The following is a 25,114-nucleotide window of genomic DNA, read 5'->3' as shown; positions in this document are numbered from 1 at the left end:
TTCAGGCTCATTGTTCATGTTACCTGCCCTAGTTCTGAAATTAGCTGTTTTTTTCATGGAACCCTGATTCCCTTAACTGGAAAACGATAGTGATAAAAGATCTGAGTGCTCTTTCTTACTGTTCTTGGAAGATCCCTGTACCAGGTCCTCTCAGGGGATGGAATCAGAGAATAGATTTATGAATACATCCATATCTATGTGTGCATAGACATACATCATCTATGTTCCCATTTCTCTCTGTGTATATATATGTAAATATGAGGCCATCTTAGAGATGCTATCTTGTGTGTGTGTGTGTGTGTGTGTGTGTGTGTGTGTGTGTTTGTGAAGGGTGCGTGTGCACATGTGTGGAAGCCAGAAGTCAACACTGGGTGTTCTCTTCTATCCACTGTTCATCTTCATTTTTAAGACAGTTTCTTTAGGGAACCAGGGGCTCACTGATTAGTGAGACTGGCCAGCATTGTTCAGGTGTCCACCTCTCTCAGCCCTGCCTCCCCACCATGGGGGTTATGGGTACAAGCTGCTGCCACAGTTGGCTTTTACTTGGGAATCACATCTCAGGTCCTCATGTTCATGCAGAAAATATTTTACTCACTGAGCCATCTTCCCAGCCCCCAAGAAACTGTCTTTTTTAAAAGAACTTAAAAAATATTTTCCTGGTATGTCCATGAGTGTTTCCTCTGCATGTGTGTCTGTACCTGATCCCCTCAGAGACCAGAGGAGGGCGTTGGATTTCCTAGAACCAGAATTACAGAAGGTTGTGGGCCTTCGTGTAAGTGCTGGGAATTGAACTTGGGTCCTCTGGAAGAGCAGTCAGTGTTCTTAACTGCTGAGCCATCTCTCCAGCTGAGAGAAGTTCTCTTTCGCAAAAAACAAAAACAAAAACAAAACAAAACAAAACAAAACAAAACAAAAAAACCAACCCAAAAAAACCAAAACTAAAAACAAAAACAAAAACCAAAACCCAAACAAAAAAACACTATAGTTTGAGTGTTTTTGTTGGGAAACAAAACAGCCTAAGGAAAACATTGTATTTCACATAATATTTAAACTAAACTATATATGTGTGTGTATATATGTGTGTGTGTGTGTGTGTGTGTGTGTGTGTGTGTGTGTGTGTGTTGTGTATGTTACACATTTAGAGTCAGTTTTTAAATTATCCTTTCACCGTGGGCTAACATATATGTAGACCTCTGTGAATGATATAAAGGACAGGAAGGAAGTCCTTTCATAGCAGAGTTCAGACAGGGATGAATCAGCCTCCTGGCCCCTCTGAATGGGCTCTGCAGTCACCAATCCTTGACCCTCTCCAGAGCCAAGAGGCTCCTAGCTTTTACCTTCCTTGCTCTGGTGTGACCACAAATGCATGTATCTCTCCACACCGTCACTGCACCTTTCCTATTAATGGAATTACATCTCTCTCTCTCTCTCTCTCTCTCTCTCTCTCTCTCTCTCTCTCCCTCCTTTCTGGGGTAGTCTTACTTAGCCCAGGCTAGCCACTAACTTAGTGTGTAGCCGAGGATGATCCTAAACTTGATTTTCTTGTCTTTATTTCTGAAGCACTGGTAAAGGCATGTGCCACCATGCCTAGTTTTATGCAATGCTGGGGGTGGAACCCAAGGCTTCATGTGTGCCAGGCTGACACTCTTCCAGCTGAATTATATCAGCACCTTTAGAATTTCATTGCCTATAAATGGCCTCTTCTCCCATGCTTCCATCCTTTGGCAACTTTTTTTTTTTTTTTTTTTTTAATGATTTGCTCACTTACAAGTTTTACTCATTGCTGATACTGGAAATCTGGTCATGGTAGACATCACATGAGAAGCACAGGCTATTTCACTTATGAGTGAGATGCAATTTAGAAATAAGGGCCTGGAGTGATGGCCCTGTTAAGAGGGCGAGCTGCTCTTCCAGAGGACCCAGGTTTGCTTCCCAACACCCATGTCGGGCAGCTCACAACCCCCTGTAACCCTAGTTCCAGGGAATCCAGTGCTTTCTCTTGATGCCGAGTTTAATGACCTGCGTTAGATACCCAGGACCCACATAATAGGCGAACTGACTCTGCTAAGACCCTTGACCTACATCCTCGTTCTCGCTAAATAAATAAACATAAAAAATTAAAAAATAAGCTGCGTTAAATTAAATAAAATAAAAAAATAAATAAGCTGTGGGGGGTGGGGTGGGGTGGTGGTGGCATACACCCGTAATCCCAGCACCAGGAGGCAGAGGCAGGTGTATCTCTGTGAGTTCAAGGTCAGCCTGTTCTACAGAGTGAATTCCAGGACAGCCAAGGCTGTTACACATTGAAAGTCTGTCTTGAAACACGTTCAAAAAAATTAAAATAAACACTTAAAAAAGAATAAAGACAGCAAAGGCTGAGCATATAGGTGGAGTCCTTGCCTAGCATGCCTGAGACCTGGGTTTAATCCCTAGTACCAAAAGGTACTCAAATAGCTTCACTGTAGCTGATGTTGGTGCTTTTACATGTAACTGCCCCTTGTCTTTCCGCTTCATGATGTTATCCGTGTTGTCAGCCCAAATGTCCCATTAATCGCCCTGTTTCCTGCTGTAGGACACAATGATTATATCTGTCCAGCCACGAATCAGTGCACCATAGACAAGAACCGGCGAAAAAGCTGTCAGGCATGCCGACTTCGCAAGTGTTACGAAGTAGGAATGGTCAAGTGTGGTGAGTGTTCCCTTCCCTCTTCCCGAAGTAGGTGCCTGGGAGAGCCAAGGAACTGGAGACACGTGGCCTGGCAGAGAGGAGACTCAGGGCTCGGGAATTATCTTTAAGTGTGTGTCCATCAAAGTGCACTGGTTGTTCCTCACAGCAGCAGACAGAGCTGGGTAAGTGTGAGTAAGCACAGGACAAAGATTTCAGTGCATTAGAGGCCAGAGGCTGACACAGCTCGGTGGAGGAGTGAAGAAGAGGCCTCTGGGTAGGTTGGGGGACTGTTAGCCTGAGATGCTCAGATGGGCTGGAGCTCTACCTTCCAGTGAACCGTGACAGCGTGGCACGAACGTCCACAGTTAAAGCCTGTGGCAGGAAAGCAGACTGTCCTGTGGATCCTGTCTCTCCACTTGCTTTCTACAAGCAGGGGAATAGATGCTTCGAGATGGCACTCTCAGTGGGAAGACGATCTGTCTGGATGGCATCGTGGCTTGGCTTCTTTGCTGACTGTTCATTTAGCTTCAGCTCTCCAGCCCTTGGGTTTATCTCTGAAATGCAGCTATCTGCTTGTTTGGGTTTTGAGAGGAGCAGGAAGCAGACAAGTGGGAACCCCGGTGCAGTGTCCGATGCTCCATCTCGGCTTCCCTCAGCTCTCCTCATGGCGTAGTGCTTGTGAATTATGACTTGGGCCCAGGCTTTACACAGACAAGTGAAGAATTGATCACACAGGCCAGCATGGCAGCTCACACCTGTCACATCGGTCCTTGGGAGGCTAAGGCAGAAGGATTATTGTAGGTCTGAGATGAGAGAGACCCTGAAACAAAACAGGTGAGCTTTTCTCATCTCTTTGGGAATTCCAGAATATGAGCTAAGAGGTGTCACGGAGGTGGGTATTCTGCTCTCCGTGGAACAGAAAGAACATATTTGTACATCTCCTTGCAGTGACAAATGCCTTGAAGGAAACTTCATTTTGGCCGATGGTCTTAGAAGTTTTGTCCATGGTCAGCTGGCTTGTTAGGCCCCTGGGAAGCCAGAAGCTTCATGGAGGAGGTGTGTGGGGAGGGAAGCTGTTTTCTTCACAGTGGCCAGGAAGCCAGGAAGGGTGTAGGGGGCCAGGAACAAGCGAAGCATTTCAGGTAAGACTAACAACACCTCCAACCAGAGCTCCTCCTCCTCCTCTTCTTCCTCCTCCTCCTCTTCTCCTTCTTTTCCTCCTCCTTTTTTTTTTGTTTTTTGTTTTTGTTTTTCGAGACAGGATTTCTCTGTGTAGTTCTGGCTGTCCTGGAACTTGCTCTGTAGACCAGGCTGGCCTCAAACTCACAGAGATCTGCCTGCCTCTGCCTCCCAAGTGCTGGGATTAAAGGTGTGCACCACCACCACCTGGCTTGTCCTCGTTCTTTAAAAATGTATTTATTTTTGTTTTATCTATAAGTGTTTTGCCAGTATGCATGTCTGTGCACCACCTTCATGCGGTGCCCATGGAGATCAGAAGTCATTGGATCCCCTGGAGCTGGAGTTATAAATGGTTGTGAGTCACTGCATGGGTGCTGGGAGCTAATACTGGGTCCTCTGCAAGAGCAGCAAGTGTTCTTCACCACTGAGCCATCCCTCCAGTTCCTATCCCCTCCCTTCATTCCTGGCAGGTTTCTGCTTTTCTCTAAATCCTCTGTTCACATTTGTCCTTCTCCACTGTCTTTAAATTAATATACATATGTATATATACATATTACATTAACATTACATCATTTCCCCTCCCTTTTCCTCCCTCCAATCCCTTCCAGGTACTCTTCTTGCTCCCTCTAGAAATTATAGCCTTTATTTTGTTGTTATTGAGTTACACACACACACACACACACACACACACACACACACACACACACTGCTCCATCCATTTAATGTTTCCTGTATGTATATGATGTCAGAGCTGACCACTTGGTTGTGGCTCTCCCCTGGGAAAGGCTGTTTTTCCCACTCTCAGCATCCCTTAGTTGCCTTAGTCTGTGGGCGGGGCCCCATGAGATTTCCCCTGTCCTTGTTGGCGGTGTACTTGCTCAGGTCTTGTTTTCTCAACCATACTGTTGAGGAACCATGGGCGTGGCTTCTGTGTTTCTGATCCTGCCCTTTAGGTTGAAGCATTCAGATGGTTATTGAAATGGTGAGGGGACACCCACCTTGGCTGACTTGGGATGGCGGGGAGAGTGTGGGGTCAGAGATGATATGGCTTCATTATAAAGACACATTGTGATGTAAATATCCAGGAACACAAGCTGAATAGCTATGTATCTGGTTTGAATTCCTGCACTGGGACAGTAGTTCAGCATTGTTAGGATGCCATCCTTGACTTGCCTGTATAGATAGACAGTTGTAGCAGTGACAGCAGGTAGTATAAAACAGTCATTACAACCCAGTTTAGGATCAGACTCCGAGCAGCCTGATGGCTATTTCCTAGCTCTTCGACCTAAGACAAATCATTTTCATTTTTAAATTTTTGTGTGTGTATACGTGTTTGTGTGCGCACACATGTGTGTGAAGTTATGCGTGCATGTGTGTAAGTGTGTGTGGAGGCTGGAGGTCAGTCTCAGGTACCTCCCTTTTTGGGAAAGTGTTTCCTGCTGAACTAGAACTCACCTTTTTGGCTAGACTGGCCAGCCTAGGTAGCCCTAGGGATCCTCTTGTCTCTGCCTTCGAAGCACTGGGGTTCCAGGCATACACAGCTGCACCCAGCCTTTTAGATTGGTGCTGGGGATCAAATCTGAGCACTTTGCTCACTGGCCTATCTCCTGACCTTGATTTTTATTTGTGTTTTAAGACAGGATCTCATGTAGCCCAAGGTAGTCTCAAACTTGCTTTGTAGTCAAGAACATCCTTGAACACAGCTCCTCACTCTACCTTCCAAGTGCTGAGATAACAGGCCTGCTCCACCAAACCTAGTTTCTGTAACCCTGGGAATCAAACCCAAGGCTTCATGCACGCTACTCTACCAACAGAGCTACATCCCCAGCCCTGTATGCACATCTGTTTTTTAAACTCCTGTCCTCATATACTCTATGAAAGACAAACATACAGTCAGAAAAGTACCTTTTTTTGTTTGTTTGTTTGTTTGTTTGTTTGTTTTGTTTTTGTTTTTTTGAGACAGAGTTTCTCTGTGTAGCTTTGTGCCTTTCCTGGATCTCGCTCTGTAGACCAGTCTGGCCTCGAACTCACAAAGATCTGCCTGCCTCTTTCTCCCAAGTGCTGGGATTAAAGGCATGCGCCACCAACGCCTGGTTAAAAGTACCTTCTTAAGATATATATTTTGTTTCATTTAACAATTTGGGTTACAATTGATATTAAGCATCTATAGCACTTTATTACTAAAGTGAAATATGTGTGGGCTGGTAGATGGCTCAGCTGGTAAAAGTGCTTCTCACGGAGCCTGAGTTCAATTCCCAGACCCACAAGGCAGAGGGAGAGAACTGACTCTCACAAGTTCTGCTCTGACCTCCACGTGTACACAGTGGCACGTGTACACCCACAACACACACACACACACACACACACACACAAATAAATAAATAAAAATGTAACAAAGTAAAAAAAAGAGAAATACATGTACAGCTTTTAACTCTTCCAGTTACAAATAAGGTTCAAATGTCCCTAAGTCAATGGTGCCTTTCCTGTATGAAATAAGGTCAAACCAATGAAACCAAACAAAGCCCCCACATCCCATCTTGAATTCGACACTTTTTTCCTTTTGGTTGATCATTTTATGTTTTTCTTTGTCTTCTAATAGCTTAAGGGTTGAATATCTTGCTATTTCAGCTGCTTTCGTGACATTTCTACTTACATGCATTTTCAACTGATTTGAGGAGTTCATCTTTTTCCTAAGTACGATGCTCTTGGCTTACCTTCTTTGTTCATCCCGAGAAACTGCATTATCATTCATTTCCAGAAACTTACTATTACTATTATTTTGTTCATTCAGTGTGTTTCCGGGGTTTGTGTGTTAAGGATTGAACCCATGGCTTTGGGCATGCTGGGCAAGCACTATGCCACTGATCTATACCCCAGCCCTCATACAGTGATTTTATTTTTTTAAAAAAGGTTTATATTTTCTGTTTTCTTTTTTAAAGATTTATTTATTATGTATACAGTGTTCTGCCTGCATGTGTGCCCACATGCCAGAAGAGAGCGCCAGATCTCATTACAGATGGTTGTGAGCCACCATGTGGGTGCTGGGAATTGAACTCAGGACCTCTGGAAGAGCAGCCAGTGCTCTTAACCTCTGAGCCATCTCTCCAGCCTTATTTTCTGTTTTCTTACAATTACTTTTTTTTTCTTCCGGAGCTGAGGACCAAACCCAGGGCCTTGTGCTTGCTAGGCAAGTGCTCTACCACTGAGCTAAATCCCCAACCTACAATTACTTCTTAAATGTCAACATTTCTGTGGGCATTTTCCCCCATTCTAAAAACACGTGAGTGGTGTGGCTTCCCGATCATTGTTTAGTGGAAAATGTCCCAAACTGTTTTTAGATTTGTTTCATGTGTATGGCTATTTTGCCTGTGTGTATGTGCCTCATGTGTGTGCCTTGTGTTCCTGGAGGCCAGAAGAGGATATTGGATCCCCTAGGACTAGTTACAGATGGTTGTGAGCCACCAGCTGGAAGCTTGGAATTGAACCTGGTTCCTCTGCAAAAGCCATAAGTGTTCTTAATAGCCTAGCCATCTCTCTGATCCCCGGTGTCCTTAATTTATTTTCAGAGTCAGATGATACATCAGTCAGCTGGGAAGATGACTCAGAATTCAAGAAGAACTAGATATGGTGGTACACATGTATTCTCAGCATTCTCAGCATTTGGTTGGCTAAGGCAGGATGATGGTCATAAATTCAAGGCCAGCCTGGGCTACATATTAAGTTCAAAGTTAGCCTGAACTATATTTCAAGGCCCTATTTCAAAGATCAAAACAAGGGGGTGGATGGGGGATAGATTTGATCAAAACATATTATATGTTTATATGAAACTCTTAAGGAGTAAATAAAGAAAAAAAAAAGGAGGTATCTGAAATTATAAAAATGGCCAACACAAATATATGTGTGTATATGAATATATTTATGTATATATGTATATATATTCAAATTAATAAAAATGGCCTATATATATTCAAATAATGAAAAATATCAATATATCTTTGCCAGGCATGGTGGCTAATCCCAGTAATCCCAGTGCATGGGAGACTGAGGAAGGTGTATTTCTAGGAGTTTGGGCCAGCCTGGGCTACAGAATGAGAACCTTGTCATAAAACATAAAAATTGATTTTCTCACCTTTTTTTTTTTTTTTTTTTTTAAACAATCTCATGTAGTCCATCCAGGCTAGCTTTGAACCCACTATGTAGCCAAAACTGACCTTGAACTCTTGGTCCTTCTGCACCCACCTCCTGAGTACTACAGTTAGAGGACTGTCCTACCACTGCTGGCTTTTCCCCTCCTCATTTTAAAAACATCATTTCATCATGTTCTGAGCCATAGGCTTATAGTAACAAGAATATTTTGATACTAGCACAGGCATAGAAATACCAGTAAAACTGAGTAGAGAATCAGGAATAAATCACCTTATAGGTAAATATTTATTGTTGACAGGCATTTAAAATTGGCAGGAAAAAGCTTATGTTATAACAAGTATAGGGAACACTGTTTATCTATTTGGGAATGTGACATGAAGTATCAACTTTACATAATACAAACATGTATGTAATATGAACATGTATAAAATTTCAGATAGATTTTTAACCACATGAGTGTTTATAAAGATAAAGAATACTTTTATAATCTTGGTGCAAAACAAATTGACTATTAAAGCTTCTTTTTAAAATTTTTTTAATTTTAATTTTTCTTTTTTTTATGACTTATTTACTTTTATTTTTATGTGCATTGGTGGTGTTTTGTCTACATGTATGTCTGTGTAAGGGTATCAGATCCCCTGGAATTACAGTTTACAGTTACAGACAGTTGTAAGCTGCCATATAGGTGCTGGGAATTGAACCTGGGTCCTCTGGAAGAGCAGTGAGCACTCTTAACCACTGAGCTGTCTTTCCATCCCCTTAATAAAGCTTCTTATGGCAGAAGGCACCATGAGCAAAGTTTAAAAACACAAAGAAAGCCAGATGCTGCGTGTATCAATGTTATATAAAGAGCCTTTATAAATTTTAGAAGAGAAAGGAATAAAAATATAAAGTCAGTGTGGCTTATAATAAGTTTTGGTTTTACTCAATTACTGGGAAAGCCTCAATGAAACATTTCACTATGAGGATAGGGATTTATACTGTATCAAGCTGATAACAGAAAAATAAATAAATAAAAGAAAAAAAAGTCAAGTCGGGTGGTGGTGGTGCACACCTTTAATCCCAGCACTGGGGAGGCAGAGGCAGGTGGATCTCTGTGAGTTCGAGGCCAGCCTGGTCTACAGAGTGAGTTCCAGGACAGCTAGGGCTACTCAGAGAAACCCTGAATTGAACCCTCCCTTAAAAAAAAAAGGCAATGTACAAGTAAAGAAACATAAAGGGCAGACATTGTAAATGTCACTAATAATTTTAAAATGCAAAGTAAGAAAAGACCGTTTACTAACTCCTAAGACCAACAAAGATGAAAAGTAACGCTAAGGCCAGATAGGTAGTCGTTAAAATATTGTTTAGATTATGAATTTTTAAATATTTTGGAAGGTAATCTGTCAGTAACTATAAAATGTTTAATGTACATATGCCTTGTTTGAACAAGTTAACTTCTTTGAATTTATTATTATAAAGAAGTAATTGAATATACCTACCTACAAGGTACTTTTCACTGTAACATTTAATAAAGAAATTATAATAACATAGACTTACATCAGCATGGGACATTTTAGTTTTTGGTTTTTGAAGTACAGTCTCCTTTATAGTTCAGGCTGACCTGGAACTTCCTGTGTCTCTCAAGTTGGCCTGGATTTTGTGGCAATCCTCTAGGCTCCGCCTGGGTTCCAGCCATGCCCAGAACAACACTGGGTTTTAAAAGTAAATGATATTATATTAATAGGATGGAATGCTTTACAGATTGTGAACTTTGTTTATTATTGTGTGTTCATGGAGATCAGACAACTTTGGGAGTCAGTTTTCTCTTCCCACCTTATTGAGGCAATGTCTCTCTTGTTCTTCTTTTGGTACTGTGTTCGCTAGGCTAGCTGGACTGTGGGCTTCTGGGCAGTTCTTTTGTCTCTGTCTTCTATAGGAGTGCTGGGATTACATACACACACACACACACACACACACACACACACACACATATACATATACACACACATATTTATAGCTTTTTTCTTCTGAGACAGGTTCTCATTACACAGTCTTAGCTATCTTGGCTATCCTGGAACGCACTATGTAAATCAGACTGGCCTCGAACTCACAGAGATCCATATGCCTCGGTCTCCTGAGTGCTGGAATCAAAGGCCTGCGCCACTACACTTGGCATGTAAGGCTTTGTTTACTGGAATTCTAAGTGTTGAACTCAGGTCATGAAGCTTGTATGGCTGGTGCTGTTATTCACAGAGCTATCTCCCTAGCCCAAGTGGTATATTTTCAATAAGATTAAGAGTAAATTACGAAATAGTGTATATACTGTGATTCTAATTTTGTTATAAAATATAAAAAAAGCATAAAAGAAAAAATACTGAAAGGATTTTTTGCCAAAATTAACTTTTTTTGTATTGTCCAGGCTTTTTCAGTTAATTTATTTGAAATATATTTGTGTAAGTATATAAAAAATATGTACATGTATATAAATGTTTTCAAAATGTCGTTAGCGTGTATTATTTGCTAACTGCAAACAGCAATGTTCACGTCCTGACTTTTCCTTACTTTCTACTTGAGGAAAATCCCTAACTTCGTATCTTCGAGCCTGGGGTCCATCAGCACACTTTAGAAGAGAAACAGATTCAGGAGCCAGCGATAACCTTGAAATGGAGCAGAAGTTCCCAAACACGTCATGTTGTTAATACCTCCAGACAGTCGTTATCTTTGTCCATGGCCCACAGACTCCAAAATATGAAGTGGAATGATATCAATGCTATCAACACCCTTGTCCACACAGCCGCTTCTTACAGGGCTGGGAGTCGAACTCAGGGCCTTGTACATTCGAGTCGAGCACTTAACCTACTCACCTACACCCTCAGCCCCTCCCCATTTTCAGGCTGGTCATTCAGTGAGATGGAATCTTGGGCGGAGAAACCACTGGCTTTGTCGTCTGCTCTCCTCTTTAGGATCCAGGAGAGAAAGGTGTGGGTACCGTCTAGTACGAAGACAGAGAAGTTCCAGTGAGCAGGCGCACTGCCTGAGCAAAGCCAAGAGAAACAGTGGGCACATACCTCGGGTGAAGGAGCTCCTGCTGAGCACCCTGAGCCCAGAGCAGCTGGTGCTCACCCTCCTGGAGGCAGAGCCGCCCAATGTGCTAGTGAGCCGTCCCAGCATGCCCTTCACCGAGGCCTCCATGATGATGTCCCTCACTAAGCTGGCCGACAAGGAATTGGTGCACATGATTGGCTGGGCCAAGAAAATCCCTGGTAGGACTCTATCTTGACTTTGTTCTGTTTATTTGTAACAAGGCCCATCTCTCACACTTTGGGGACAGTGAACTTCCTCTGGATATATAAGAGTTTGTTTGACATGTTGTTTTGCGACCTTCTATTTATAAGATTTTTTAAAATTCAGTTTTGATGTTGTGTACATGGAGCTATGTGAACATAATTGCAGATACCCAAGGAAGCTAGAGCTGTTAGATCCTTTGAAGCTGGAGTTACAGGTAATAGTGAGCTTTCCAGTGTGGATGCTAGGCATTGAACTCAGCCTAGGTGCTGGAAATTGAACTTGGGTCCTCTACAAGAACAGTACATGCTCTTAACAGCTCAACAAAATTTGTAACTTATAACGATGGTGTTTTCATCTTCCTACCTTGACATATATAACCTCAATATGTCCTGGAAGGTTGGATTATGTTGAGAATCCCAAGACTCTCAAGTTTTATATCGGCTAGAGTAGTTCAGGAAGTGTTGTATGGAGCCTCTTTTTATAGCTGGCTCTCTTCATCTTTGACTCCCAGATCCATCCTGCACACACTGCAACCCTGCTAATGTTCACATCTCTTGCAGACAGTATCTGTCACTTACCTCATGTGCCCAGGTGTGGTATGTGATAAAATCTGAGAAGGGACCTACCGAGGCTTTGGAACTGGACTTAGGGTCACTAGGGCAAGTCTAGGGTGTTGGGGCCTGGTTAAAAGGTAGAAATGTGGAAGCCCTATTGACCAGTCTCTTGGTTGTTGACTTCTCAGCCTGTGAGGAAGGGCATGGTAGGTTGGGACAGCATAGAGCCTGCCTCACAGAGAAAGGCTTGTCTGACGCTGAATAGGAATTTACAAAATATCACTCCAATAGAGAAAGGACAGGTGTTGTATGCAAACAGAGTAAATCAGCAGTTGAAGTAGTGTGAATCAATGGGCCAGTAAATCTCCCCACTATCAAAACGGGACCGTGCAGGTAATGCACTTTTTCATCCTATAAATCATTATTTCCCCAGGCCCGTTTGTACCCAATTTAGGATGGTTTAGCTCACAGTTCTTCACTGTGGGTGTGACGCTTGAAAGTATATGCTTTTACTCATTCTGGTTTTCTCCTTCAGTAAAAGATTCAAGAGATCACTTAAGCTATTTGATGCTTTATTATAAAACAGGCCCTGTACTAAATGGTTTTACCAAACTGTCAGCTGACCAAAGTGTTCTGAGCATGTTTAAGGTAGGCTAGGCTGAGCTATGATGTTGAATAGGTTAAGTTTATTAAATGCGCCTATTTTTAAATGTTATTATAAGTATTTATTTATTATTACTATTATTATTGTTAGTGTACAAGTACATGTGTGTGCACGTGCGTGCATGAGTGTGTGTGTATGTGTGTGTGTGTGTGTGTGTGTGTGTGTGTGTGTGTACATGGTACCGCCCTACATATGGTTCTGTTTTGAGATGAAGGTCTCACAGGGTGGGCCGTCCACTTCTTTTACAACCATTGAAGAAATAAAGTCTCTCTCTCTCTTTCTCTCTGAATTCTGAGCCAGGCCAAGGTTCCCATGGCCCTGGGGCAGTGTGGGCAGTAGCTGTAGGAGAGAAATTGTAAAGCTTTGGTATGGTTGAGTAGATGGATGAAGGGCTATGAGAACCATGGCCCCAGGCGCAGGGGTCTTGTGGCCATTGTTGCCTGGACCCTGTTTCTTCTGAGCTTTCTTAACATCTCCGGCTTTCCAGCTTTGTTTTGTCTAGTGTCTCCACCTTTGCCAGAATTATTTCATTTTGTCTGCTGCCTCTCAGAGAAGAAAAACACCAGTGCACTTTCCTCTAGTTTTTGTTTCAAGTGTTTTCCAAACACTATTTTCAGGATCTCACAGGAAAAATGGAGATGGGATGACTGACCGTGGAAAGCTATTTGGCTCTCCCCGCCCCCACAATTAATCTTCCTTCAAGCCCATGTTTTGAAAGATTTGCAGGTGTTTGACATATGACTGTGAGTGAGATTGGAAAGTATAGATGTATCAGAACCTGAACTGAACATAAGTGTGTGGCTCTGCAAGGATTTGTCCATCTCTGTGTGGTGCACATGTGTGTATGCAAGCACGTGAGTGCCCTAGAGGCCAGGGTTTGACACTGGCATCTTCCTCCATTGCTTGCCTCCTTATGTTTTGGTATAGGCTCTCTCAGTGAACTTGGCTAGACTGGCTGGCCACTGAGCCCCAGAGATCTGTCTATCTCTTTCTCCCTGGTGTTGGGATTATAGATGCATACTACATGGATACTGAGGATCAGACTCAGGTTCTTATTTCCTAGCAAGCACTTTACTGACTGAGCTATCTCCTCCCCTGCTTTGGATTTGCCCATCTTTACATTCATGCTCCATTCACTTCTCTGCTGTACATGTCTACAATACCATTAATCCAAAGGTTTGAGCATGTGTGGTTTTTCACTGTAGTAACACTGATAAAATATTTATAAGCGATCTTACCTATAGGAAATTCTCAGAGGGAGGCAAGACCGCTTCCATTTTTCCTACAAGAAAACAGATTTGACAAGAGATTAATTGGGGGAGGGGGGATTAGGGATGTAGTTTAATGATAGAATGCTTGCCTAGCATGCTCAAGGCCCTGGTTTTGCTCCCTAGTGTGTATAACACACACACACACACACACACACACACACACACACACACACACACACACACTTACTAGTTATGAAGGGACTAAACTGATATTCAAAACCAGAATCCATTTCAATCCAAGGCTGTGCCTTTGTCTTGAACAGCCCCCTACTCTTGTGTGTTATGGAAGAAGTTCCTATGTCCTTTGCCTTGTGCTAAAGGCATTCACTCCTTAGCGATTCTGTGTTTCCTTCCAGCACTGTGGTTAATTCATGCATTAGAGTACCGACTGCTTCTGTTGTTATCTTTGCTCTTTAGGATAGAATCACCTAGAGACAGCACCCCTACCCAGAACAGTCCTAACTCTGCATGGGACATGTTCAACAGTCAGAAAACCTACTTTAGTTGAAGCCTTGCCTTTCTGCAGGGAGGGGCTGGCACGACTCTCTGGTTTACCTCTCGCCCCCATCCATCTACCCTCCAAACCACAGACAGACAGCCCCTCTGATTGACAGCTGAGCTTTGGCTTCCTCAGCAGGGGGCAGGGATTACTAGGACAGTATAGCCATAGCTAACGAGCCTAGCTCTGCCTTTTGGGCCCTTTGCATCTGTCTGGGGATCCAATGATTCTTAGAAATATAAAACCAAGTTTGTTTATTTTCTGGAGGGGTCAGAGACTGGACACTGCAAGTTGTGCAGCTAAGGTTCCTTAAACTAGCATTTAATCAACTCTTTGAAATACTGATGGATTACTTCCCTTTGTTGTCTGGTTTCCTTAGCGTTTAATAACTTGCCTTTCTGTCTTTACAGAAATGGGTTGCTGACGGGGAGGTGTGTTTAACAGGCTCCTGTTTCCCCAGGTTTTGTGGAGCTCAGTCTGTTGGACCAAGTCCGGCTCTTGGAGAGCTGCTGGATGGAGGTGTTAATGGTGGGGCTGATGTGGCGCTCAATCGACCACCCCGGCAAGCTCATCTTTGCTCCAGACCTCGTTCTGGACAGGTAAGAAAAACAAAAACAAAAAACAAAAACTTTGCATTTCATCTCTGATCTGTTTGACTAAGGAACGTGAGTGGGAATCAAGTCCTAGGTGCTGCAATTAAATTCTCACACCTGAAAGGGCAATTAAAGGATGCTAACACCATCCACTCCTTCACTGGGCCAAGAGCCCATGAAGAAGAGGGCATGGGTACCAGGATTCATCTTCCATGATCCTTTCTAATCAGTGGCACATCAGCAGTCACAGACCAGGGCTATGGCAGGGGACTGCATCCTGCAGGGTCTTGGCCGCTGAGTCCATTTTAGTTTTTTTTTTTTTTCATTAAAAATTCTGCTCTCACATTGTATTCTTAAGCTGCCCTGCTGTTGAGTGAGCAGTTACATCTCTGGACAGGTGATACGATTCTTATGACCCTTCCAAATTGATTTTTATGTGCTATAGCTTTAATGCTACTAATATCATTTATCTCGAGTAGCATTTTGGAACATGTGGTGGGAGGGCTCATTACTACGGGCCAAATGAATGTTAACAGACCCCGGGACGTGGCAGTGCTTTGGGACATGACGTGATGTCACAAAGTGGTTGCACTTAGTTTTCTTTTAAAGATGGCAGAGAGTGGGGACTACATTTTGATTTAGTTGCATTGTTTATGGAAGATAATCTGGGATGTTCATCAACAGCCAAGCTTTGTTATAGGGAAAAATGGAAAACTTTTAGTGTACCTTTGAGTGGTTGGAAAAAATCTCCGTGGAAAAAGCACTAGTGTTAAGTGTTCAGCACGGTAGACTGTGCACAAGAGCAGGAGGATGCCTGGTGCTGTGAACCTCAAGTGCCCACCCCAACTCTTGCATCGTAACCCTGTTACCACTTTAGGTCATCAGAAGACCCTCACTGGCACGTTGCGCAGATGAAGAGCGATGCCCCAAGGTATCAGCATCCATTCTGCCCGTTGTCATGGATGGCATTGACAGAGAGCACTGTTCTGAGTAATGGAGGTGTTTTGGTGGAGAACAAATCCTGTGGGAAGAGCTGAAGCATGGGATGTGGCTTGAGCAGGAGCAAGCCCAAGTGGTGAACGAGAGGGAGGCTCTGGAAGGCCAGAGCAGTGGGGCAGGTACCAGACCCTCCAGTGACCCTCACAGAGCTAACACGCAGCTGGTGTGTGCCGGGTACCATCCTATGCACTTGATGTGTGTCGCCTTGTTTAATCTCTCTAAAAGCCCTTTGGGAGTGAACACCGTCCATCATTCCAGTCCTTCAGTTAAGGAAATGGGAAGTGAGGTCATTGATTTACAGGCAGGGTAGGAAGTGGTAGTGGAGACGTAGGGATCTGGTTCTAAAGTCCACACACATAGCATGTCACTCCCATGAGCAAGAGAATTGGAAGGGGAAGAAGGAGGCCAAAGGCAAATGGATCTCATAATTTATTCTTTTCCCTTAGAACACAGCCCTGTGACTGGGTCTGTTTCTACCCACTTCAGAAACACACTCCAACTGTCTCCTCAGAGCCGCCTGTCAAGCTGAAAGGCCAAACACCCGCCAGGCCATTGCCTCAGTTGCTCATTCCGCTTCACAAACTTCACAAACGCACATGCAGGAACATGTACACGTAGAGTACTACATTAGCTGTTCTGCCTGTTGATGCATAGTGGGGTTACATTATTTTATCTTCTGTTTCAGTGTCTAGATGGATGCCAAATCTCTGCTCCAGTAACTGAGGCAGTAACTGGAGAGCATGTACGGGAGTAAACGTAACCCTCCCCTTTCTCAGTATGGGTGCATCACCACCGCCTGGGGGCAGAGCTCCTTCACATGGAGTGTCCCATAGCTACAAGCACTGAACAATTTTTGTTGTTGTGTTTTTGTTTATTTTTGGTGCTGGGCACAAAACCGAGAGCCTTGTGCTTGCTAAGCAGGCACTTGACCACTGAGTTCAACCCCCAGCCTGTGCCCCTTGCTTCTTACTGAGATCGCTACAGGAAACCAAAGGAAACAAAAACCTTGAAGTTGCTGTGGCAGAAGGGAAAACCCAGTGGTTTGGGCTTGTTTGTAACAAGGTAGTTCTTTTGGCATCCTTTAGAAACATAAATTCATGTGAAGATCAAGTGTGAAACCTGAGCTTCTGTTTGCCCAAAAATGCATATGTGGCTGGCAGGATGGCTCAGTGGGTAGAGGAGCTTCTCATCAGCACTGATGACCTGAGTTTGATCCCTAAGACCCATGTGGTGAAAGGAGAGCACTGTCTCCACCAACATATTCTGACCTCTAAGTGTAACACACACAAACATTCACATACATACACACAAACACCCACACATATACACAGACACACATATACACACACACACACACACAGACATACACATACACATATACATACAGACATACACACAAACACACACACACAGACATACACATACAAACACACACACATACACATGTATAGACATATACAAACACGCACACAGACATACACACAATGTAATTTAAATTTAAAAATGCATTGAAATGTAATTTAAATTAAAAAAAATGTCAGCATCCACAGGAAACTGTCGACAGAGCTGTTCCTGGACATTTGGAGCTCGGCTGGGCCCCCACTGTGAACACTAGGGCTCTTGAGACTCCTAAGACTATGAATGTTCTTAGGGGCTACAATCACACTCAGTGTTGATAAGCTGAATGTTCTGGAAGATCATAGACCTTCACTCCTAAATTTTAATTTACCCTCTGTAGCCAAGTAATTTCATTTGGTTCAATATTTGTGAAGTCTCTCCCATGTGCTAAGCCATGAATTGGGCCCCTAGCCCTTGTCCAGCTTCCACACCCACAGAGACAAGCTGGCGTGGGACCCGGCAGATGCAGAAGCGAGTGGAAAATTAGCAATACCAAGGCCAGACAAGCCCACTCAATAGTTTGCCACCGTGTCAAACAGGATATTTTTCTCCCATGAAAAAGCATTCAAGTAAGAAGTTACTCCACATGCAATTACTAATTTGGTCTTTATTTGGCATGAGCTTGAAGTGTCCTTCTATAAATAGGTTGATTTGGCTGATGTGTCCTTTCGAATGCTAACACTCCAGTCACGTGTCTCCGTCTTTAATCTCTTAATCCCCATGCTACCTTCTTACTCATAACTCGGTTTCCATCCCTAATTGCAAGATGAAAGGTATGGATCACATCCGTTGGTAAAAGACCTTCCTCACTTTATTTGGTGTGACTCATTTCAAAGCAGGATGTTATTAAGAGCCACTCAGGAGGCGTGCTTTGCGTCCCTACATGGCTCGTTCATTTTCTAAAAATGTATCTGGATTCTGATGTCATGGAAGGTACTTGAAACCTGCATGAGATGAAGCGGTTGTCTGTCCCACTTGCTAGAGAGGAAGCAGCCAGGCCTGGCTCTCTAGGGTTGCTTAGACAGGCACGGTTTCTGTGAGGTACATGGGGGGCGGGTTACTTGAAGTTGCAATGTTTACCGGGGCTTCAGATGGCCCCGTACCTAAACAACTCAGTTTTGAAATACTAATTCTATTACAATGAAATGTTTTCAATGTGGGAATGGGTGTTAATCTTGATATTTAGCACCTTTTCTTTGGTGTGGGTGGCAACTTCTAGAAAATGGGGTTGATTTTAGCTGATTTGATTTAGCCTTTGGGGGAGTAAGAATGTGTGTGTGTGTGTGTGTGTGTGTGTGTGTGTGTGTGTGTGTGTAGACATATGTACATGCATGTGTGTTACATAACTGAACACAGTTCCACTTGAGTTTGAATTTTACAGAAGAATAAAGAGTCAAATTATTAAACCATCAATTCACAGTTGGACATAGTAGCCCATATCTACTAGTCCTGGGAAGGCAGAGACAGGAGAGTCACAAGGTTGAAGCTAGCCTGGGCTACATAATTAGATTCTCTCTCAAAAAAAGCAAAAAGCAAAATAAACAAAACAAAACGAAAACATCAGTGCAAGAGTTAGTGTCTGTCCATTTCCTCTCTGGTGATGTATTCAGATCAGCTTCTGTGGCTATCAAATATCTTGAAGCTCAGCATTTAGAATTTCAAGCAAGGATCCTCCAGCAGGCAGGGTGGTATGACAGTTTGGCCCCAGGGGCATTCAGTGACAGTACTTTCTCCCCACTTGCTGTGTTCAGGGCTTTTGTAACCCTTACAGGAACTCAGCTGCCAAGGAGGTTTAGGGGAAGTATGAAGATGGGGTGTATGGAGTAGCAGGGTTTGTGTAGATTTGGTTCTCTTTGCCCAGGGCTCTGATTCTCCAAGATTTTTTTTTTTTTTTAATCTGTGAGTTAGTTCTTGGGGACACTGGTGTTTTGTCACTTAGCTCCACACTGGCAGAATGATGCAACTGTTTTCAGAAGTTCCCACACTGATCTGCCCTAGGGAGCAGTTGCATGCTTGTGGCTGTGTGTGTGAGTCTGTGTGGCTCTGAATGCTGTGGGATGCAGGATCCTGGTGAGTTGCTGAACACCTAACAGGCAAGACTGGTAGTCTCCAGTGGAGTCAGTTCAGATGACTTCTACAAAGGTTCTCTCCTGAAATCCCACATTCATTGGAAATGACTTGGTTTCGGGGTGAGAGGAGATAGTGAACAGTCAGGTTTCTGTCTGTTCTGTTTTTGTTGTTTGCTCATTGTTTTATTTCGACCTCCACAGTCTAGTAAGATATGAACAGCAGGCCCCACAGGCACCCATTTCTGTCAGGGTGGCTACCCTTTGCTGCATGCTGCAGGCTTTCAGGGACGGGAGGATTTTGTGTAAAGTCGTCTAACTGCTAGTCAAGGCCCTCCGGTGACGGTGCAGCTGAAGAGAGCAGACAGTTTTTGAGAGCAGTGAGGTGGAATAATGTGTGTCTAGCTGTTGTGAACAGAAACCAGGCTTTCTACTTTGTGTATAATAGCTTCTTTCAAAGATAGATGTGACAGCTCAGTCCTATAAGGCACACTTAAAAGGTTTGTCTGAAACCTTTGTTTAAAAAACCATCTTCAGACTGAGTGTTGTGGCACACATCTGGAATTTCAGCATTTCAGAGGCGGAGGCAGGGAGGCCAGGAGATGAAGGCCAGCCTAGGCTACATAGCAAGACCCTGTCTCAATAAAACAAAACAAAACAAAACAACCCCCCCAAAACACTAATGAACAAAAAGCCCACTTCAGCAAGTCAAAGTCAAGAAATTGTCACCTGCCCCCCAGCCTGTCTTCTTTCTCTGACTAATCCACCTTCAATTGTGATTTCTCTGTGTGTCACATTTGTTTTCTTCAAATGCTGCTGAAGTGTCTCTTGGCTTCTAGACCGATTTCTAAATTTAGCCCTATGTATGGAGATGTGAAAGTTGGTTTGTCTTGAAATATTTAGTTCTCACAGGCTCCTTCATCGGTCCTTCCTGATGGGAGTGTGGGATCTCCCTTTTAATAAGCTGAGTCAGTGAAGCTGGTTGACTACAAAGGCTTGGAGATAAGCTATAGGCATGGTAATGTCTCCAAGAAGTCCTTCTGTACCAAAGTCGAAGGAGACAGGTAGCCCCAGTGCACACTTTTGCTGAAAGAATTGTTGAGAAGTTTTAGGAAATGCCCTGTGTTTCCCCTCTCCAATGCTAAGGATTTACTCCCACAGCCCTATGAGTGCTAGGCAAATGTCCCACCATTGAGCCTGCACCCGAGAACCCCTTGTTTCCCTTATATGAACACAGTACTAGTGACTTCCCCTTGTTAAGCGTGCTCTTACCAATACCTCAGTATAGGATGGACAAAATGACACCTACGATGTCGCCTCTTGATGGTCGTCTAATGCTGTGTGTCCCTTCAATTCCCAAATGAACTCTTGCAGGGATGAGGGCAAGTGCGTGGAAGGGATTCTGGAAATCTTTGACATGCTCCTGGCGACGACATCGAGGTTCCGTGAGTTAAAGCTCCAGCATAAAGAATATCTCTGTGTGAAGGCCATGATCCTCCTCAACTCCAGTGAGTAACCACACAGCTGTGCTCTTTTGCTGGGGAGAAAGACTTGTCAAACCAGTGCGGTGGTCAAGAGTGCAGAACCTCTGTTCGGTTTAGAAGGTGGAGAACAGCCTCACCTCTGACTTCTTCATTTCACATGGGTTTAGACCGTAGTTAACATTTGCTAACTTGCGTATAAATTACTCATTGGGTGAGTTACTGGCAGTGGATCTGAAAAGTGGTTCAGAAGCTGGATGTGGTGGTGCACACCTTTAATCCCAGCACTTGGGAGGCAGAGGCAGGTGGATCTCTCTGAGTTCAAGGCCAGCCTGGTCTACAGGGTGAGTTTCAAGGCAGCCAGGGCTACACAAAGAAACCCTGTATCTTGAAAAACCAAAAAGAAAAGACTGAATTTTACAGTGTTTACCCTCCAGCCTTCCTTCAATCCTGCCAGACACAAGCATTTTGCATGGTTAACAGGTATCGTCTGTATTTAATGTTTCAGCTTCTACTTTTACGTATTCATTCATATGTTCGGTGCTAACACTTAAGCTACAGCCAAATAGCTTTTGGTATTGGGAGAGACAGACAGTAAGTCATGAAAAATCATGATGGTGGTGCTGTACTGAGGGGCACAGATCTACAGAGGGGGGGGGGGCGCTGGAAGGCAGGAAAGACTGTGGAAGGAAACATACCAGGCTGCCTCTTCAGGGAAGACCTAAAAGTGGCTCTTTTGGGAACTGGGTGGTCACCGGAAGGTGGTCACCGAACTTTGGGGGAGTGTCTGTGCGCAGAGGTGTATTATGGGAAGGTCATACCCGCTTTCTATAGAGAGGAATGACTAAAACAGAGAGACACTGAGACAAGGGTGTCCTTAAGATAAAGCGAGCCCAAACAGACTTGGTGTGGCAGGAACGAGTGGAGGGACTTGACTGCAGAGGTGGGAGATGAGGACAGTGTCTGCGCTGAGTGGGTGTTTTGGCTTTCCTAGTCTGTCTTATATAAACAATATCTGGTGATCGGGAACAACATTTGGATGGAAGAAAACCATACAAGGCAGACAAGAACAATCAGCAGGAACCGCCCCCCTCTCCAAGATAGCCACTATAAATAACCTTGTTGACCGTAAGAAATAGTCCCTGCAACTCCTCTTTCTCCCTCCCCTTCTCTCCAGTATCCATTGGTTATTGATTCTAATAACAAAAATCAATGGACCCCATTATCTCTTATATAAAATGGAGCCATACCCACCTATACATCGTGTGTAGCCCCTCATATACTTGGCCTCATCCCTGGGTTATGTACAATACCTAACCCAACGTGCATACTGTAGACATGGTTGTTGTACTGTATCTAGAGAATAGTGACAAAATGTGAATATGTAGGGCTTTTTTAAAATGGTTTTTTGAAACTGGCAATCAAACCCAGAGCTTCACCCTTGCTGGGAAAGTGTGCTTCCGCTCTCAGCTATACCTTTGGCCCCAACGTGGTATAATAACAGAAAATTATCATGTAAAGTGCAAAATATGAGTCCCGGTTTATGTGATTAACACAGTTGACTGAGTTTTAATTGCTCGGTGGCTGTAAGATTTCCCAAGTGCTTGCACTTAGATTTTTGTCTTCTCCCTGTGGACTGGGAGAGAGCATTCAGAGAGCTCTGAGGTGAGCACAGGGCGCTCTCAGACAGTGGTGGGCTCCAGAGTGGAGAGTGGAGTAGACCTTGAGGGACAGGGTCGGGAGGGCTGAAGAAGAAATCCGAAGGATTTGGAACCCTGTCAAAGCCACTCAGTGTTCCTCAGAAAGTGACTTGTTTGTTGTTAGAACACTTTATGGTAAGGAGCATGCTGTTTGGCTTGGCATCTTCTAGATGTCAGATTGTACCAGCGTCAGAGCTGCAAACAGTGTCTGTGTAGATGGACAAGACGAGGTTCTGGTCTTCTTCCTGCGGGATCTGATGAAGCTGCCTTTGAAGGAGGCGAGGCGGACGGTGGGATGGGATCGCCACTTTTGGCAGAAAAATCATTAAAATTTAGGGTAAATCCACATTTTTGAAAATCTTTACAGAACCCTTATTGCTTACTTGGTAGTCACAGAGTGTTTACTATTCTGTTTGGCGTTGCCGTGGGGAAACTGGGATTTGGTTTCTTACGGAAATGCTCTGTTGGAAAGGGTGGCTGCTGTGCTAGCTCTGAAGGACTTGCAAAGACACCTCTTTTTCTGGTTATTTGCAGCAATTAATTTAAAAATAAAACAATAACCAAGTCAAGGACTAACTTAGTGGGAGTGAGTTGGTGTTCTCAGTTGAAACAGCCTGACAACCTAGGGTTTGTTGGCTGGGGGTGAGGGTGTGTGTGTGTGTGTGTGTGTGTGTGTGTGTGTGTGTGTGTGTGCGCTTGAGAGGAAAAGGTCAGCATGCAGCATCTTTGGTCTGCAGGTGGCGCTCTTCAAGGCTTCTGCTGAACGCCAACCTGCTGACGTTTTGAAGCTAGGAAGGGAAATGATCTCCGAAGTTCTCACAGGCTGAGAAATGCCTCACATTCTCACCAGGCAGTTGGAAAACCTTGTAATATCCTAGACTTTGGGATCTGAAAACACTGAGAAAGCCGTTGCCATAGTAATGGGGTAAAGTTAGCCCAGGTCTACAGACTACCAAATAAAACATAAAAGCAAGACTAGATTATCAAAATATCATGAAATAATTAACTGCAATCTAGCACAAGGCTGAAGAATATTTGAAGGAATTCTCACCTGCTTATGGACAAAATCTATAATTCAGTCTTCAGTATTACAAAGAAGCCAGGAGCCTGGGGGTGTAGTTCAGCTGGAAGAGTGAGTCTGATCACACCCACCCCGGACACACAGACACACACAGACACAGACACAGACACAGACACACACACACACACACACACACACACACACACACACACACAAGATGCTCACTTAAATCCTGCACAAGAAGTGCGTGGAAAGCCAGAGTGAAATAGGTTGTCGTCAAACTGCTTAAAGCCAGCAGGAAAGAGAAAAACCACGTTTCTTTCTTTTCCTTTTTTTTTTTTTTTGAAACAAGGTGTTGCCATGTGGTTCAAGCTATCGGAAAGCTCATGATTCTCCTGCCTCAGCCCCCTGAGCAGTGTGCCACCATGCCCAGGGTGAACTCTTCTGTCTGGCTCCACTGCCCAGACTGGCTCACGTCATCTGCCTGGGTCAGTGTTTGGAGTCACTGGGCATGCTCAGACATATACCACCACACCCACAGCAGAAAAATGGTAAAAAGGTGCTGGGGGAAGGGGAGGGTGGGGATGACTTCATATACAAAGGAACCGAGGCCAAGATGACAGCATATTTTCTGTTTCCAAGTCCAAGTCAAGAGACAGCGAGATGGGGTTGGAGAGTTGGACTCGCTGTTAGAGAATTGCTGCTTTTGCGGGTGTGTGTGTGTGTGTGTGTGTGTGTGTGTGTGTGTGTGTGTTCCTGTTTGGTTCCCAGGATAACTCCAGCTCCAGGGGATCCGATACCCTCTTTTGGCCTCCACAGTACCTGCCCTCATAGAGGCATACATACACACTATTTTTAAATCTCAACAAAAGAGACAGAAATAGCATATTTAGAAACCATGTCACTCTAGAATTCTTTATACTTTCAAAACCAAAGGTAAAATAAAAATATTTCCAGACATACTAAACTGAAAGATTTCAGTACTAGCAGAACTGTACTGTAAGAAATACTAACGGTGGGGGCTCAGCAGTTAATGTGTACTGCTCTTGCTGAGGACCTAGGTACAGTTCCCAGGACCCAAGTCGGGCAGCTTACAACTGTCTGAACCTCCAGCTCCTGGGAATCTGAGCTTTCTTCTGGCTTAGGAGGGCACTGTTCTCACACCCTCAATACATACAATTCAAAATAATAATAAAAATAAGTATTGAAAGAAATAGGTATTCTTCAAAAAGGAAAAAAATTCTATCCAAAATTATGGAAACAGATCTATGCAAAGGCATATAGAGCATCTATCTCTAAGTGAGAATCGGCTGAGTAAACATTTTGTTTTCGTATGGTCTCATCTTCTATGTTCAAAGATAACCCAGTGTCTAAAACCAGAAACAAACCAATAACATAACAGCCAACTGAATGAAAACCGTAGTGTGCTGAGGATTCTGGCTTGTCAAAGTCATGTTTTAGACTTGTGCATGCTTCTGGGTCATGTATCTCTACTAATGGGTGTAGTGTAGACTAGAAATTAACAGTATCATGTATTTAGATTTCAATTCAGTTCCTGGTACACACCATTGACGTCTAAACATTAAGGATAGCAGAATGATCTAA

At 43.7% G+C, this 25,114-nt stretch overlaps 1 protein-coding gene across 3 annotated transcripts in view; it reads left to right on the top strand.

The window, feature by feature from the left end:
- Esr2 (estrogen receptor 2) overlaps nucleotides 1-25,114 on the top strand; it is a 56,529-nt gene that overhangs the window by 23,674 nt on the left and 7,741 nt on the right. The window contains exons 4-8 of one of the 3 annotated variants that reach the window (XM_036206613.1): nucleotides 2,573-2,689; nucleotides 10,939-11,238; nucleotides 14,712-14,850; nucleotides 15,722-15,775; nucleotides 20,682-20,815. In XM_036206613.1, the coding sequence (XP_036062506.1) occupies nucleotides 2,573-2,689; nucleotides 10,939-11,238; nucleotides 14,712-14,850; nucleotides 15,722-15,775; nucleotides 20,682-20,815 (744 nt within the window). The remainder of the gene's footprint in view (nucleotides 1-2,572; nucleotides 2,690-10,938; nucleotides 11,239-14,711; nucleotides 14,851-15,721; nucleotides 15,776-20,681; nucleotides 20,816-25,114) is intronic. The other 2 variants (XM_036206615.1, XM_036206614.1) reach the window with 2 other exon arrangements.

Source organism: Onychomys torridus, chromosome 14 (assembly GCF_903995425.1).
Source record: "Onychomys torridus chromosome 14, mOncTor1.1, whole genome shotgun sequence".
NCBI lineage: Eukaryota > Metazoa > Chordata > Mammalia > Rodentia > Cricetidae > Onychomys > Onychomys torridus.
Note: the sequence above shows the minus strand (reverse complement) of the source record. Positions and strands in the feature narration are given on the sequence as shown.